At 41.2% G+C, this 17,353-nt stretch overlaps 1 protein-coding gene and 3 non-coding genes across 4 annotated transcripts; 1 reads left to right on the forward strand and 3 right to left on the reverse strand.

Moving 5' to 3' along the window:
* Nucleotides 1-310: 310 nt before the first annotated feature.
* Nucleotides 311-7,114, reverse strand: LOC146677849 (transmembrane protein 179). The gene is made up of 4 exons (XM_085427093.1): nt 6,626-7,114; nt 4,892-5,029; nt 4,577-4,655; nt 311-2,636 (listed from the first exon to the last, which is right to left on the reverse strand). The coding sequence occupies exons 1-4, from the start codon at nt 6,946-6,948 to the stop codon at nt 2,445-2,447; spliced, it is 732 nt and encodes a 243-aa protein (XP_085283219.1). The 5' UTR covers nt 6,949-7,114; the 3' UTR covers nt 311-2,444.
* Nucleotides 7,115-14,152: 7,038 nt separating this feature from the next.
* Nucleotides 14,153-14,225, forward strand: trnaf-gaa (transfer RNA phenylalanine (anticodon GAA)). Its single transcript has one exon. It is a non-coding gene; the product is annotated as a tRNA-Phe (tRNA).
* A 789-nt stretch (nt 14,226-15,014) lies between these two features.
* trnaf-gaa (transfer RNA phenylalanine (anticodon GAA)) lies at nt 15,015-15,087 on the reverse strand. The gene has a single exon. It is a non-coding gene; the product is annotated as a tRNA-Phe (tRNA).
* Nucleotides 15,088-16,392: 1,305 nt separating this feature from the next.
* trnaf-gaa (transfer RNA phenylalanine (anticodon GAA)) lies at nt 16,393-16,465 on the reverse strand. Its single transcript has one exon. It is a non-coding gene; the product is annotated as a tRNA-Phe (tRNA).
* Nucleotides 16,466-17,353: the final 888 nt, after the last annotated feature.

Raw genomic sequence — 17,353 nt, forward strand, 5'->3', positions numbered from 1 at the left:
ATTAGCTGACTGGATATCTGTGTTAAAGAGCAGTTGAATCGGTGTACGTAATAAAGTGTCTGGCAGTGACTGATTGTTGTACTGCTAGACTGCATTCTCTCTTATTGTGCATGGGATGTAAGCTGTGGTCACTGCAGCCCAACACACTTACAGTTAAATAAACGATGTAGGAAATATTTAATAGATATCCAATCTGGCACTCAACACTGTAATTAACATTGTAACCAGAATAATATCAAAGTGACTAAAGCAAACAGAAGACGTGTGATCAGGGTGATGGTGCTTTTGTAAATAACAAAAATGAGCAAGGTTCTCTTATAATGACTCTTTTTTATTTGTAAACAACAACAATGCAAAAACGCAAGTGTGAATGAGCACAAACGGTTTTCAGAGGTAAAAAGCAGGACAATGTTCAGCATACAAAAACATTTAATACATCACAAAGCCGCCTCTTTACCTCAGATTTCCACCTCTGCTGTCTGCGTGTCATTACAGCTGCTCGGGTTGACAGAAGTGCAACGACGACTTCATATCAACCCCACTGGGCTCCACATAAATCTGTCTCAAAAAGTCACAAATCAGAGTTTTCCTGCTAATTAAACTCTACGTGGATCGTCTGAGAGGATTTGACTGCTTCACTGACGGTCCGAGAGCAGCCGCCTCCACGCAAACAGCATCATGACAGAAATCGTCACAAGATGAGAGGCCGGCAGAGATTTTCCCAATACACAACAGAACATTCAGGTCATGCTCACACAGTGAGCCTGTTACACGAACACGGTGGCTCAGTCACGCTCTCGCCACATGCTTCACGATGAAAGCATCCGAATATTACACTCAGGACAATACAACGAATTCTCCCTGATGAGGACACGACTGTGCAAAATGTCGAGCTCCTGCAGAAACGCAAACAACCATGCATTGTAAATGTACTTGGAACAAACACCAGGCTGGCTGCTTGTGGTGTCATCAATGATGTGAATGAACAGTGACTCACGAAAATGCGGTGAAAAGACAAAAATAAGCAACAACACTGGTTATTGTTATAATGTGCTTCAGCTGTGAAATCCCCTTTTGTTTGAAGGCAGATAAGTTTAGTCCCACTACAGACCAACTCTGTGGACCTACAGACTGCATGTTCCTATCTTATCACTTATTAAGGAAATGTTTTTGCCCATAAATGTCTTCAATGTTGGATTTGACACAACAACTGTATTCTTCAGTAACTGGTATATTTTGAATCTATAAAATCCTTCAGTACAAACGTCCCTGACATCATTGCAAACACATTTCATCTCCAATCAAAACCTTTGATCACAAGACATTCAGCGTGCAGATCCCTTTTACTGAAATTATATTAATGCTCATAAATGAATCGGTGAATCAATAAAGTTCACGTGTTTTCAAAACTTTCAATTCCTAAAAAAAGAATTTTCCGTGTTATTTTAGGGTTTGTAAGCCATGATTGGGCAGCAAGTCCCTCACATTACAGCCACAGTTTGAGCAGATCCATAGAGTTGTACTCAATCCCATCACCTCAGGATTGTACTATGAAGTGAGACTAAGGTCAGAAAGCTTATGTCGAGCTTACAGTCAGAATTTATAGTGTCTCAAAAGCAGCTCTCCTTTAAACCTGGCAAAATCACAAGCTCAAAACAGCCTGTTTAGCCAAAATTAAAATGCATTACTGTCAGTTACATCCATCTGTGCATTTCTTTTTATCTTGCAAGGCAACAAGATGGAGTATAAATACCTCAAAATAACTATGACTTGTATTCTATATGTCTGCACTAAAGTGAATCCAGACAAAAAACACATTGTGTGCAGTTCCTGTTAAAATTTATGAATCACTTGTATTATTTTTAATACTGAATTTAATTTGGACTTATCTGCCAACGTTGACACTGCAGTGGGTGTTTCAACAGGTCTGAGGACCCTTTTCAAATATGTGAAAGATTTTGTATTTATTGAATTATTATAGGATTTCTTATTTCCTCTTTTTCCTGTGAATTTGTTTGTCGTATAATAAAAAAAATAATCCAAGTGGTTAAAAGAGGTTTTAAAGATTGTGGAAAAACCTTTAAAATGCAGTAGGCATGATTTCACCGATATTAGTGATGATACTAAGCTGTTAAATAACATTAAGCCATTAAATAAGATAAATTACTTGATAATTAATATTTAAGGACAACACAGATCAGCCAATGTTTTTAAAAAGGTAACATGCATTACAGACATATCTAATTTAAGCCTGAACTCTTTCTATGGTATCTTTGGAATTTCTGTACTGCGTTCTTTTGTTGGTTGATTAATATTACACCTGATGGATTCCTTGGTCAGGCTCATGTACCGCGGAGTTGACATCATCGATCGAGACATGAACAAACTGAGTTTTAAATGTGAATACTGGAGGCTTCTTCTGTCAGTACCTCACACACTCTGGGTTAGACTAAGAGGATGGGTGTCACAGGAGGAGGCGAGGGAGAGCCGCTGTCTGATGGACTGTTTCCCAGCAGCATCTCCTTCTCCCGGTGCAGACAGGGCCCGCTGATGTGCTGGCTGTGAGAGTGGTAGAGCCGCAGTAAAGCCAGGATGGAGTGAACCAGCCACAGAGCCGTCACAAGCCACAGCGACGCCTGAGAATGAAGAGAGATGCTTACAGTCACGTATCGAAAAAACACTGAACAGACACATGGTGAAGGATAACGATGCAGAAAGCACCCAAGAAGTTTGTGAAATTCCTGTGTTTTATTATTCTGTTACTGAGTAATAATTAGCAGATATCTGTGTCTGTGCTTTGCATCTTTACAGGTTATAAATGCAGCTGCTTCAGTTGCTGAATCCATCTTTTTTATCCTTATAATGGAACGTGTGGCTCCAAAAGAACTACCATGGCAAAGGTCAAAACACCAGCATGGAAGGTTCAAAAACATGGGCCCAAAAGGCAGCAGATGACTTTTATATTTATGTGTGATCCACAAATGGTCACTTCTGCCTCCGAATGACCAACATGGCTGAGCTAAAGCAGCGCACACAGGGGAAGCAATTCATTCAACCTTTGTAGTGAGTGGATGCTTCAGACTCTGGTTGCCTAGGTAACCCTCTAATGTATATAGCACACACTCACATGTCCATCTTCCACTCTCATTTTATGCCATTTTTAACAATACATCAGTGAAACAACAGTTATCATCTCAGTATAACGACTGTCAGCAAATTCTTGGAGGTAGATTGGTGAAACTATGGGACCGGAGCTGAGAGAAATGTACAAACAAGTAGAAAAACTGAGTTAAGACCCAGCCTATTGTTTCGATCATTTAAAACTCCGGGACAAAGATTCACAGGAGAAATCTAAAAATCAACAATGCGGCTCCAGAAATGTGGAAGTCCAAAAATCAATTTGTAAAAACATACAGTCTGTGTCTTTAACAAACACCACTTCCTGTGAGACTTTTGATTTCAGGGACGAGTCGATAGTTCACTGTGACGACAGCAGGAGAGATGAGGGGACGCCGTTTTTAGACGGGACAGATTAGAACTGGAAAAACTGAAAAATGACCGTAGCCGAGAGCGTCACCGTGTCTCATCAATATGAGTCGGTTTGTTGCGGGAGTGAACCTCACACACTCGTTTCATTGTTTCCAAAAGACAGATTAGATCAATCCTGCCCAGGACACTGAATGGAGCTGCAGAAGCTGCTAGAACGGAGGCTGACATCAGCTCTTGTGTCGATCAATGATGTTTTGTAACAAAAACACAAAGCACTGACAACATCAAAGAAACTCCTAAATGCATGCTTTTAATTCCTGGATAAATCTGCAAAACAGACAAGCTTCAGACGAACATGATGCCGAACAAAAGTGGTTTCTTCTGACAGAGGAAACCTGCTTTCCTGTTTCACGCGTCTGCTTTCCTAAAATATCAAATCTGTGACAAAAGATCTGTTGCCATTAGAAACAGCTCACACAACATCACTGCAGCTGACACCGAATCAAACAAAAGGGTGGAAAAAAACCCTGAAATGAGTGACTACAGTGATGTGATCAGGAACAATGTTTACATACAAAACATCCTGTATTTAAGCACAAAACGGGGATAAATCTGTAAATACTACTGCAGCTGCTACACTGATGGGAGCTCATGCTGTTATTTTTAAAGGTTCATCTATTAATCAATTACTGTGTTATAGCATTAATGGCCACAGGGGAGGTCTTCATCAGTTGGAAAGTTTTTTTAACCTTATGAAAATACAGTTAATTTGGCCATTGGGGTCAGATTAGACTCTTTGTCGGGCTGATTCAGTCCCCTTGGCCTTATGTTTGACACCCCTGTTCTATAATTTCAGATGTCTAATTAGCTTGTTGTGATCATTTTAATATTACTTAAGTTATCTGTCTGAACTGTTAAATAATTATTTTCTTTTTTCTTCATCGTGCTCTACCTCCTTCAGCCTTTCAGAAAAGCAGACAGCCGAACTGTGAAGCTCTTGTTTCAGAGGCCTGGGAGGAAGTCGGTGTCCCTTTTGCGTTCTGGTGTGCGCAACATTTTGGGTTTGCTTGTATTTGAGCATTCCTACCTGCGCCAGACTGAGCTCTGTGAAGAAAGATGAAGTGTCCACGTCCAGGTAAAGCGGCACAGACTGGGACTCTGCACAGCTGAATTCAAAACAAACAAGAATAGATGAGAAAAGGACCTGAAGATATGCTCAAACAAGATGACAGCTACACACACGCTTTAAAAACACACATTTTAACGTCAACCCTGAATCATTTTCTTTTTAAAATCACACATGGAGCAACAAAAGAAAAGTCTGGAAATGTGCAGGCCTCTCGATGTCAAACTGAGCAGGCATCCATCCACAACACCAAAGGGGCGTCTGCGTTAGATGTACCTGAATGGCTGTGTGTCATTTTCTGTCACAACGTCGCACCAGGAGCTGAGTCCTAGTGACAAGATGACACTGGCTCCTCCAGACAGGAAGAACACGCACACGCTCAGCAGGACTGTGAGGAAGGACGAAAACAGAGTGCTGGGCAGAAACAGAGAGAGAGAGATGGCCATCAGACACACAGAGAGCTGAGGCTTAAGGCCAACGTTGGAGCAAATGCACGATTAATTTATAATATCAACTGCAGCTACATCCCCTCTTTCTGCTGCTTCAGTTATCACAGTAATGTTTTTATTTCTACAGATTTCCTCAACAGATACAGACGAACAGTATATACAGTACTGCACAAAAGTCTTGAAACACCCCTCATCGCTTTACATTGTACAAGTAAATTGGGAAATGGATAAAGCTATTTATGGAAACATCGGTAAACATACATGGAAATACAGTATATAAGCCAAAAACCATACAATCTGAACAAGCTTGTAAGTCAACCAGGACAACCTTAACTCTCTTTCAGTAGTCTTAAAATTACATCTGCTGTAAAAGTAACACAGCATTTCAGAAAAGGAACATCATACCAACAGTAAAATACGGTGGTATTGTGGTGGTTTGCAGCTGTTTTGCAACAGAACAATGTTAGCAAAACTCTCTGAACTTAAATCGTAAGAAATAAATGTGTAGTTCTGTTAGCTCCTTGTCCATTTTCCTTTACTGTGGATCCACTGTAAAATTTAATCTAATAAAATTGAATTGTTTATTACTTATTCACACTGGTCTAGTAACCCAGGGGCTAGGCCTTTATCATTGGGAAAAGCTATAAAACGTATGAAAACAAAGCTAAATGTCCAAAATTTATGCCAAACTTCACATTATGCAAAGCTGTCCAGAGGGCCATACTGGAGTCTCTGCCTGGCCAAATACCACCCACGGGCCTTATGTTTGACACCCCTGCTATGACTACTGTGATAACTGCAGTTTGTTTTTGTAGGTCATGTGACCCACAGGTTTGGTTTAGAAAGGCCCAGCAGCTGGTTGACATCAGGGGCCTGAGCATGACTCAGAGGTGTGTCAAACCCGCACCTCCGGGGTCAGAACCGGCCGGCAGAAGGTCCACTTTGGCCCACCTGATGAAAAGTGTGAAAGTTGCAGCTGAGACCTTGTTTATTTTTTTCCTTTGACTTAATGTAGGTGATGCTCCCGGTGTGGAGAGGCAGTACCAGCATTTCTATAATGAAACGTTGAGAATTTTTTTCACATGTAGGCAAGCTGATTCATAAAGACCTAAAATACTGTTGTTGTTGTTGTTGTTTAAGTAAACTCGTTATTCTTAAGAGCTCTCAATGTGTTTCTTTCTTCTCCTGTTTCTTTACACTACACTTCTTTTTGGGGGGGGGGGGGGGGGGTCAAAAAACATCACTAGAATAAAGGATGCAGATATATTCAGAACATTTTCTCCTCTCCTTAACATGGCCGACAGCCTTCTGTGCTGGTGGATACGCTGACTGATCATCCACACCACATGACTGCGTCCGTTTCTGCATGCATCCGTTTATGTATGCCTTCATCTATTTTAATGCGTTTGCAGGATCTCCAAGTACCACCGGACTACTGTGGCACCATGCAGCATTATCTTTCTGCAGAACATAACCAAATGTAGGTCAGTAGTGTTGTACCCGCCCTTCTCTGTGTTTTGAGACGTATGGAGGGGTGGGTGTGTGCTGCAGGGAGACTCACTCGTCATGTTGTCCATGCAGATAGAAGAGGCACCTCCAGCCCTGCGCAGCTCCGTACAGCACCGTGAAAATGCCCACAAAAGTGGCGAACTGGCAGGCTGCCGGCGGCCCCCACTGTTGCACCACCAGGTGATCCACGACTCCCGTCGTGCCCGTCGGCTCCACCTGCTCATCCGTCCTCCAGTATCCACTGGAAAAGAGGGCGCAGCGGCCTTTGAAAGCGGAACCGTTCAGAGCCATCGGGACCACCACCAGCAAGCCCGCCGCTACCGAGAGGGCGTGAGCCGTGCAGTGCGCCAGCAGTAGTCGCCGGTCCAGCTCCATGACGCAGCACGAACACCAGATACACGGTTAGAGTACCCACGCTGAAAGAAGCAGATATCAGCACATCCCACTGTCTGTCTGCTGGACTGACCCCGTTACGGGTATTTAAAGGAGCAGGGCGGGGACCGAGCCGTCGCTCCCACCGTTACACAACCCGCACGTACTGCCAGAGAGGAGGGGGACACACAGAGGGCTCACTCCGCCAAAAAAATCCAGGAACCAAGCAAGAGAAAACGCATCGCTGTAATCATGCCTGCATTTCAGCACAAACACTGAATGCAAAGCTGCTGCTGTTCTTTCTTATCTTAAAAAAATACTTTTTTTTTCTTTATTCTTTCTGCCTGTCAATTCCGCTTCGCCATTTTACACACGCACTTGTTCATATAGAAACCTAAATAGCTATAGAGATAGATAGATATAGAGCTCGTCCTGGACAAGCAAAGATGTTTGGCATTTAACTCCTGATTCGGATTCTCGCAAGATCTACTAGACATGACGGGTATTTAAACAATTACACAAAATAAAATTATCAGAAATAAGGAGGCACACATTATTATCATTTCCACCTCCACGTTTCTATTCTTGGACTCTGCTTTGCATGACTCACTGTTTGACATAGCTCCTATCCTTGATTTAAGGTCACCCTCCCTTTAAACCAACTTTTTTAATGATTGACTGTCTGCCTCTAACACAATCATATCCATATCATATTATATAGCCAAAAGTAGAAAAAATTGTCACAAACTGTGTTTAGACCTGAGCTTTTGGCTCACATGAACTAACCCAGAGAAATTTGAATAATTAGTTTGAATGCTTGTATTGAGACGCTATTTTTATTCAGTTCATTTTTTGCGGGTTATCTCCTTCAACTTAGAAAAACATTCAAGCACCATTAGAGTTCTCATCTTTTAGACATGTGTGCTTCTATTTTTGTTATTTATAACTTCTTCTTCTTCTTTTTTTTAAATTGTCAACTTTATTCAGGGGAAATTTATAAAATATTTCAATGGGGAGACTCTTCAAATTCTCATTCAACGTACTCCTCTTTCAACTCTAACTACTTCCACATAAGTGAACCAACAGACACCATTCAAACTTTAAAACTTCATTGGGAAGAATGTCAGGCATTGGTGGAGTTTCAGAAGGGGGTTTAAAGATCTAGAAAATGTGGGGTTTTTTGCTACATCGGCAATTGTAGTGAGCATCACTGGTGTAAAGTTTGCAACGTTAGTGAGCAGAATTTCAGGTGAATATTTCTCTCTGATCTCCCGGCTTTCCATTGCTGTGATAGTTTTGGAGACTCGATCCAAAGTGGCCTTTGTGACACTGGTGAAGAGTATGCTCATACAGTATGCTTAGGCCATGTTTAAGAAGAGGCGAGGAGGAAGCTCCCAGAAGCCCTGCAGGATGTGGGGAACTGCCTCTATCACCACATCCTGTGCGGTGAGCAGTTTGAAGCTATGCTCTACCTGCTGGGTGTTCTATGAATAAAGTTATGAGAATGATCCTTTAAACATATATATTGAAAGACTATAGCTGAACTGTCAACAATTGTATGTCAGATGTGACTCACTGAAATTTAGGAGGTTTGGCAGTTTAAGGAGCATCTGGGCTTGAAACTCTATGTCCCTCCTTTTATTAATGACATTCACTGCCCACACCTGAAACAGAAAAGTCAATTACGTTGCAGATTTTTTAAGATGTTACGTGAACATAATGAAAAAAGAAATCTCCAAATTACTACAAGCCTTGTGAGTTTTCTAGTCTTACCAGTGTCAAAAGAGGATTGGCTTCTTTTAAAAATCCTTCAATTCAAACTCCCAAAGCCTTCAAAAGAAAACCAAACAGAGGATTTCTCTCAGCACTTAGACTTCATCACAAACAGACTTAAAGGTGTGAGGTGGACGGTCCGTCTGCACTTTGACTTATAGGTGAATGATTCGGTGTATTTCAGTTAAATATTTCAGCAATTACAGGATTTCAGCTAAAAGAAATGATCACATATCAGCGTTCACACTGCATTTTATTCAGGAAATGCATTGTTTTAAGTTGTCATTCACTGGAGTAATTGATTTGTAGTTAACCTCGTGTAACATGGTGATCTCATCCAACATGATCCTGATATCTAAATCTTAAGAGAGATGATTCACCCATTATTAGTATGCTTGTGCACAATGCATTTAGTTTTTTTTGTTTGTGTCTTTGTTTGTTTTTTTTACATTATGCATAGTTTAAAAAGAAAGGAGAAATCAATGGCTCCTTGCTCTCTCTATATTTAATGGCATCTAAAAGCCTGAATCCACAAAAAAATAGACTGACAAAGTTGATCATTTTGGCTGCAGATTACTATAATGAGATAAAAGTACAATTGTGTGACCAATATATGAACCAATATGAACCAGAATTTGAAAACAAACAAATAAACAACAACAACTGATGACTCTTTTATGTGTTTTCAAGATGGCGGCGCACGTAGTTGCAGCAGCTCAGTGTTCTACCGATCGATGCTATGTTTGGATAATTTTGTACGCCTTATGTTTGTTTTTGTGTTCTATCTTATTAGTATTTTAAGTATTCTATCTATTTTATTTATTGAATTTTATTGTTTTATTTATATTTTGATATTGCTAGGGATGATGCAATGATCGGGACCATTCTTAATTTCGTTGTTCTCATGACAATGACAATAAAGTTTCTGATGATCTGATGAACAACAATTTTAAAATAGGTGGGGGATTTCTTTAATAGCAGTATGATTAAACAAAACCTATTACAAATGGGGTAAATAAATAGAATGTACATGACTTTAATTAAATGAAACAAGTAAAAATAAAAGAATAAAAAGAATAAAAGAAAAACAAGCACAATTTAAATACATCTTTTTATTATATCATAAAAAGACTTTAACTTGGCTTTCTTTATGTATTCAAACGGCACAACAGATATCTAATGACATTAAAGTGTCTCAGTAATAACATAGTGCGGTAAACTGGATTAGTGATTTTCTCAGATTACTGGCAGCCTCGATCTAATTATTATAACACAAAGGTTCAAAAAGCAGCAGCCACAGTCGATATGACAACAGGAGTGAGACATCTAACGGATAAACGATCTGCAAATTTGTGGCTCAGTGACGAAAGAGGGCGACGTCATCCGTTTGATCCCTTTAAATCAGATGGCGAATAAGAGGCTGTAACGATCACCCTGCAGAGGGAATGATCTTTCTGGTTTATCTGTCAGATGTGTGATCGATGAGCTCATCGGCGGATATTTCGGGCTCTGCGCAGAAATCCTCATTAAATAACACCACATGTGTGACGATGTAAGTCGTCTTTGAACTTTACTTTAGACTTGTAAATTTGGAGTTTTTATTTTTGCTTTCTGTAGCTCCTGCTGAGTGATTATGTAAGACTAATTAGCTCAAGGGAGATGAACATTTTTCAGTGTTGGAAGTAAGTCATGCCGATTTCATTGCAAACACCACAGGAATGCAATTTACTGCGCATAAAGAAGCTGGTGAGATAAGACAGCAGCGGTGTTGTGGGTTTAGAGAGGGATTCACTGTATCTTACACGTCTTTTAAATGCCCCCACAGGGGTCCAAACTGGATGCTTCAGTCTGGCAGAGGGGAATGTGGGGTGGGGCCGGTGACATTCCTCTCCTCTGTACAAGCCCCGCTGCCTCAGATTGCTGATAAACCAAAGCATATTTTCCTAAAATTAGCTCAAGTTATGTCGAGAAGGCTTCAGTTTCACACCAACTAAGAGCAGAAGATTAAAGCAGAACCAAAAACAACTGAGAGAATCTACAAAGAAAAGGCAGGGGTAACACATTAGATTTTGTTGTTGTCAATTTAATGACTACAAGAGCACCTAAAAAAATAAGGAAGACAAAAACTTAATTCTTGCACTCTTCCAACTTTTACTGCACATCAGCCCATAATTGAAACTGTAAACCACAAATGCACTAGTATATTGCCTAATATAACAAATTATAATATAATATGATATGATATAATATAATATAATATAATATAATATAATATAATATAACAAATAAACCATCAAAGGAATATCAGAATCAGAATCAGAATACTTTATTAATCCCGAAGGAAATTAGGGTTACAGCAGGCAGCACGCTAATGGCGCATGCACACTTACAAAGGAACCTTCTGACCAACTTTACACAAACATCACATTGGGGAGACATGTCAGAAAGGTAGGCTGATAGGAAAAAAACAACGAAAATACATAACATGAGGTAAGAGGAGGAGAAAAAAAACTCCACTCAGACTGAGCTCCTAGTGGGAGAACAGTTTGATAACAGAAAAAACACCTCAGCACAAAAAGCACATGACTATCAATACACCATAGAAACACAAGACAAGCAACAGGGGCGGGTAAAGGGTAAGAGAGAGCCGGTGTAGACAGCGCATCCGGTCCTGCAGCATGTCTGCGCTGGTCCAGTCGACTGCCATCTTCCCCGGTAGGGCACAAGCATCAAAGGCTTTGGAAAGGGAGGGGGGATCAGTGTGTGCATATCAGTGTATGTGTGTGTGTGTGTCCAGAGTTCAGCTGAGACAGTGTCCTTCGCCCAGTCACCCAGTAAACAGTCTTCCAGCCAACGCAGGTGGCCTTGCATGGAATGGGGGGAACAGTCTAAACACAGTCGTTATCAGGGTGTTTTGTTCAGCTCCAGCCTTGAGGCCGCAGCTGGCGCCGAAAGGGTCTCTGCATGAAGTGATGACGGTTTTTACTTTAGTGCGAACAACTCATATGAATTTCAAAGCTGTTCTAACAGTCCAACACTAGTCTCTGAATCTCCCGTTGGAGAGCCGTGAGCTTTCTATGATGTTATCCAAACTTACGTTCCGTGATGTTGTCGTTCTTTTTGCTCAAAGAGCAGGTTCTGAGAACTCACGACCGCAGTGCACTTCCCCAAGATGTGATCAAATTTGCGCTCAAAGGTGTTATTCGAGCTAGCCCCTCCAGATGTAATCCAGTTTTTCACTCAGAGGTCTTGTTCTGAATATTCACGGCAGCCGTGCGTTCTCCAAGATCTTCTCCGTGCTGCACTCAATGAGCCCATTTTGAGAAACTCACGCCTCGTCCCACCATTTCAATCCCAGCGGGCAGCCTTGTGGGGGTTTAAACAGCCGTTTCCGCTTCCTTAATTCTTCGATAAGTCAGGGCCAAGCCAGCTCCGATCAGCAAGAACCCTGTTATCATGGTTCCGAATAGGTAGATATCTTCAGCAGTCAGGCTCACCCGAGCCCAGACTTCTCATTGAGAAGGGGTGTCAATTGCATTCAGAGACCAGTTGATCAAATCCATAATTCCTCTTTTAGGTTTTAGAGAACAGACTGTGAGAGAGTGTTCCAGGGAAAAGTAAGTAAAAACACAAGACAAGACAAGGACATAAGATATATATATATCAGTGGTGTTTACTATCATGTCGTTTTAAACAATGGTGGTATCAGGCTGCAATTTACCAGTCAGTGCATTCCTGCTGTAAGCACTGGTTTCAGTGCCCTTTATGTTTGCTTCTATAGACCAACATGCTGGATGTGACTTCTTTCCAGCCTACATGTTCTGTGCCTGATGCTTTGCTGCTGATATAGCTCAGTTGGGAGAGCAGCAAACCTTGCTTCACCCAATCATGTGTCTCCTATCATGTGTCTCATTGAGATCACCTCATCCAAGATGCCAGTGGGGGTCCATGCGCCTAGGAAAGGATTTCAAAACTGCATTGTAGGTGCAGACAGTTGTAAGCCACCCGAAACATCTGCTCATAATGACCCACGCCTTCTTTTCACACCTTGGCTCGTGTGGTGAGGCACATGATCAATAGTGGATCAGCGACTCTCTTAAGGACATCTTATTATTAGCACTTGGGGTTCAATAGGGGCTCTTGTGGGGTGATTGTGGCTCAAGAGTTAGCAGGTTGTCTTGTAATTGGAAGGTTGCCGGTTTGAGCCCCGCCTTGGGCAGTCTTAGTTGTTGTGTCCTTGGACAAGCCACTTCACCCGTTGCCTACTGGTGGTGGTCAGAGGGCCTGATGGTGTCAGTGTCTGGCAGCCTTGCCTCTGTCAGTGTGCCCCAGGGCAGCTGTGGCTATAATGTAGCTTGCTATCTCCTGTGTGTGAATGGGTGGATGACTGAATGTAGTGTAAAGTGCTATACAAATACAGGCCATTTACCTGGGGGTTAAATGTCCACCTCTTGGTTTTACAACTGAAGAAGCTTCTTGGATGAGAGGTTTCATTTCATCTCTCATCCAAGTGACTTCTTCAGTCTCAGCTCCCTGCAAGTTTCCCCACCCTTATAAACTGTACATTTGCATAATGACTGAAGCTTACACCACTGGCGAACATCATTAATACATGCATCAGGCTGCATCATTAATATCTAAATTGCCATGACCATGATCCACAACCACTGATAAAAGACCATTTATTAATGACCATTGTTTCAATTGCCATGAGTACCATTTTCAAACCTCCGCTCAAACCAGCAGTCCTCCTTGTCCAGGTTTGGGGTTAGGGTTAGTGTGTACATCCTCATCATTGAAAGAGTGGCCACTGGCCCATAGGTGTCCTGGCCTGAAGAGTTAGCTCTTCTGTGTTGTGCCAGACGCGTAACCAGAGGTTGTTTGGTTTCTCTGATGTATAAATAAAAGAAATCCTCCTGGCACTTAACACTATATTAATCTGTTTGTGCTGAGGGACCTGATCGTTGAGGTGGACCAATTTTTGGCACAACATGGGGTTTGGGGTTTGAAAGCCACACAGAGATGCAGTGTTTAGAGAAAATGCATCTTGCCTTTTCCGATTCTCCTGACACATAAAGGATCACTAAAGGTTTTCGCTCAGGCTGCAATTGTCTTTCTTCTGTCCTGGATCCCTTGGAGCATTTTCTAGGTGCCTTCCCAGCTTTGACAAACGTCCAGCTGGGATAACCACATTTGCTCAGGGCCTTCTTGATGTGATGTTCTTCTGCTTCTCTGGCCGCTGTGTCTGTGGGGATGGTGTTCGCTCTATATTTTAGCGTCCTGATGATACCCAGTTTGTGCTCCAGTGGATGTTGAGAGTCAAACCTTAAATAATGAACGGTATGCATTGGTTTAAGGTACAGATCAGCTTTTAAATGTCCCCCATTACTGATGGAAATCTCACTGTCACTTGCACTACTTATATCAGTGTAAAGCCGAAATAGCTCAGTAGGGAGAGCGTCAGACTGAAGATCTGAAGGTCCCTGGTTCAATCCCGGGTTTTGGCAATGCTTTCTTTTATGTTGACCCTAAATTACTGCTTGGCATATAACACCACACAGGTGTGGCAGAAATCCTTAGGCAGCTGAATTCATAGAAAAGAACAAACAAACTTCTAGCTGTTGAAAAGTGAGGACACTGGAAAAGCCTTATACTGGGATTGCATATAAAGCATCATCTGATGGTCGGGTTTCTCTCTGATATTGTAGGTCTTTACCTTATTAAAGTACCTTGAGGTCACGGTTATTGCAAATCCACTAAGGTACTATTAGGTGACACGAGCATAATAGTAGTACCCTGCCCAAATAGCTAAGTTGGGAGACTTGGTGTAGGTCTAGTGTAGTATTTTTTTTCTAACTACTTCAGACAATCTATAACCCTCTTCCTGTAACCGCTTTCTGGGCTCATAAATATTTTCGTCACTGAGCAGTGATATCATTTTCTCATGATAGTCTTTCTGGTTTAGCAAAACCATGCACCTACCTTCAACTGCCAGAAGAATGATAATATGGTTGTCATTACCAAGCGATGTGAGTGCCTTCCTCTGCTCCATACTAATGTTGGATGTTGGCGCCTTTGCATTACTGAGAAAGGCAGAAACTTCCATCCACAATGTTTCCAACACACAACAAGTGGTCAAAGTACATTTGTTGCCTGGTCTTAGTCTTTTCATGCTGTGCTAGACGAGCCTTCTTATGTGCTGTTTGCTCCTACTCACGTACCAGCTTGATAAAGTGGGTTAAAGGGAATCTCACATTGCTAAGGAGTATTTGAGGGTTCACGTAAACATTAACAATTGCCGAAACCCGGGATTGAACCAGGGACCTTCAGATCTTCAGTCTGACGCTCTCCCAACTGAGCTATTTCGGCCACAATCTGCGCCCATAGTGCCACACACTCCAATCAGAGATAAGATTGCAATCAACCAAGCCAATCAGTCATGCTGGTGTGGGACAATAAAATACACTTTACTTTATTTATATAGCACATTTAATAACAACAAAATGTTGGCCAAAGTGCTGTACAAAGATAAAATATTGTTCTATTACTGGGCTTCACATATAAAATTCATGACATACCGGCTAGCTGTGTTAATCCCCCTACATGGTTGCAACTGGAGCAGGAAGCTTGTCAGCCTTATTGCATAGGAGTTATACCGGTGTCTCTCTTGCCCACGGATAAGTCTATGTATGACGGCAATGTGGTGATACACAGCACCATATGTATTGTTGAGCAGATTAAACTACACTTTAATTTGAAGTCTTTATCCTCTATCATGCCCATTTCAGGCAATCCATCTTTTAAACCATCTATTTTAGACACTACATTTTGACTTTGGAAACAGGTAGGACTTTGTACAATCAGTAATCTATACTGGGAGGGTGTCTTTGCCATTATCAAGTAGTTACAAGAGATATACAAACTACCAGGGAGAGACTTTCAGACACCAGCAGATAAGAGACTATGTCAGTAAATACGTACAGAGCTTTGAGAGTCTTAACAATTCCTTTCTTGATAAATGTCTCCAACTTTCACCTTTTAGTGAGAAATGTATTTTTTGCATCTATCAGAGTCTAATGTCAATGAGCCCTGTGAACTTGTTCTTTATCAAGTCTAAATGGGAAGAGGAGTTAGGTATTACAATCACTAATATTCAATGGGAAGAAGGTTTGGAGAATCCATAAATGCAAGACAGTGCTTAACTTAATTCAAATCTCTATATCGTCTACACTTCTCAAGAGAAAAGTTAAATAAATTATACCCTGAGGTCTCTCCTATCTGTTTGAAATGCTCCCTAGCTAAAGATAAGTTAAGCCATAGTTTTGTTTTTTGTGACAAGGTTAAAAAATATTGGGCTGACATCTTTGATTCAGTGTCTCAAATTTCTTGATTCAGGTGAGGACATCCCAAAAAGTTGATTCTGTTCCTCTGTAGTGTTTTCAGTGGGAGAAATGTTTCGTCACTCATCCAAGTGACTTTTTCAGTCTCGTCTGACTTCAGTCATATTAGCCCACAAAAAAACTTTTAAAAATCACCAGCACAAGCATGACCTTGAACATTTGAAGTTAAATAGCCTGTGTGGGGGAAAGCATTGTCATGTTGGAGGACAGAGTTTGGTGTCAGATGGTTGCAGAATTTCATCTAAAATCTGGATGACAATCAAAGCAAAAATATTGCCGAAACCCGGGATTGAACCAGGGACCTTCAGAGCTTCAGTCTGACACTCTCCCAACTGAGCTATTTCGGCTATGCTGTGCAATGAAAGGTGGTGCCACTGATGCTAAATATTATTAGCTGGTACTCAAACAGCAGTCAGACCAGCATGTCTGGCATCAAGAACATGCCACTTTCAATCACCTTTCTTCTTTATCTTCAGTTTAAACGCCTCTATGGGGCCAAGCATCTTGGAGGATATAAGTTTGGTGTCAGACTGTGTGGGTTCTTGGTCATCGAGGTGATGGTAGTCTAAGGAGGTTATAAATAAAGCAATTGGACTTGTTGAAGTTTCTTGAAGACATTTCACCTCTCATCCAAGAAGCTTCTTCAGTTGTAAAACCAAAAAGGTGTAGAGTCCCAGGTATTTAACCCCTAGTGGTAGTTGTCCATTCAAAAATGGCGTAGGTCATTATGAGCAGGCATCTTACATGAGGTGATATCAATGAGTCACATGACAGGGTGAAGCAAGTCACATGCAGCATGTGGTTCTATAGAAGCAAACATAATGGACACTGAAACCAGTGTTTACCAGTTTGTCAGACAGGAATGCACTGACTGATAAACTGCAGCCTGATACCAACGTTGTTTAAAATGACATGATAGTGAACACCACTGATATTATTTTGATGATTTATTTGTTTGGGGTTTTTTTCCCTCTTTGTGCCAGGAAAATAAAGACATCAATATATTAGTTATATTAGGCAATATATTCATGTATTAGTACTTTGCAGTTTTATTTATGTGCCGATGTGCAGTAAAGGTGGGGAGAGTGCAAAGATGGAAAGAACTGACTGTTAGTTTTAGTACTTTTGTGGTGGTTTTATGGCTTATTTTGTGAGTTGTTTTGTCTTTCTTGATATATTTTAAATGTAGTCATTGAAGTTATTTAATAGATCTCCAATTATGGTACATTTATCGT

Source organism: Rhamphochromis longiceps, linkage group LG2, assembly GCF_057381845.1.
Source record: "Rhamphochromis longiceps isolate RC_006_pf linkage group LG2, R_longiceps_female_GT1.1, whole genome shotgun sequence".
In the NCBI taxonomy this organism is placed as follows: domain Eukaryota; kingdom Metazoa; phylum Chordata; class Actinopteri; order Cichliformes; family Cichlidae; genus Rhamphochromis; species Rhamphochromis longiceps.

What these genes read in the sequence shown, in the direction of transcription:
- LOC146677849 (XM_085427093.1), bottom strand. Translation starts at nt 6,948, where the DNA reads ATGGAGCTGGACCGGCGACTACTGCTGGCGCACTGCACGGCTCACGCC. An exon ending in CTGCATGGACAACATGACGA is followed by an intron (nt 5,030 to 6,625) that starts GTGAGTCTCCCT and finishes GTTTCTGCCCAG; the next exon opens with CACTCTGTTTTCGTCCTTCC. An exon ending in AATGACACACAGCCATTCAG is followed by an intron (nt 4,656 to 4,891) that starts GTACATCTAACG and finishes TTTTGAATTCAG; the next exon opens with CTGTGCAGAGTCCCAGTCTG.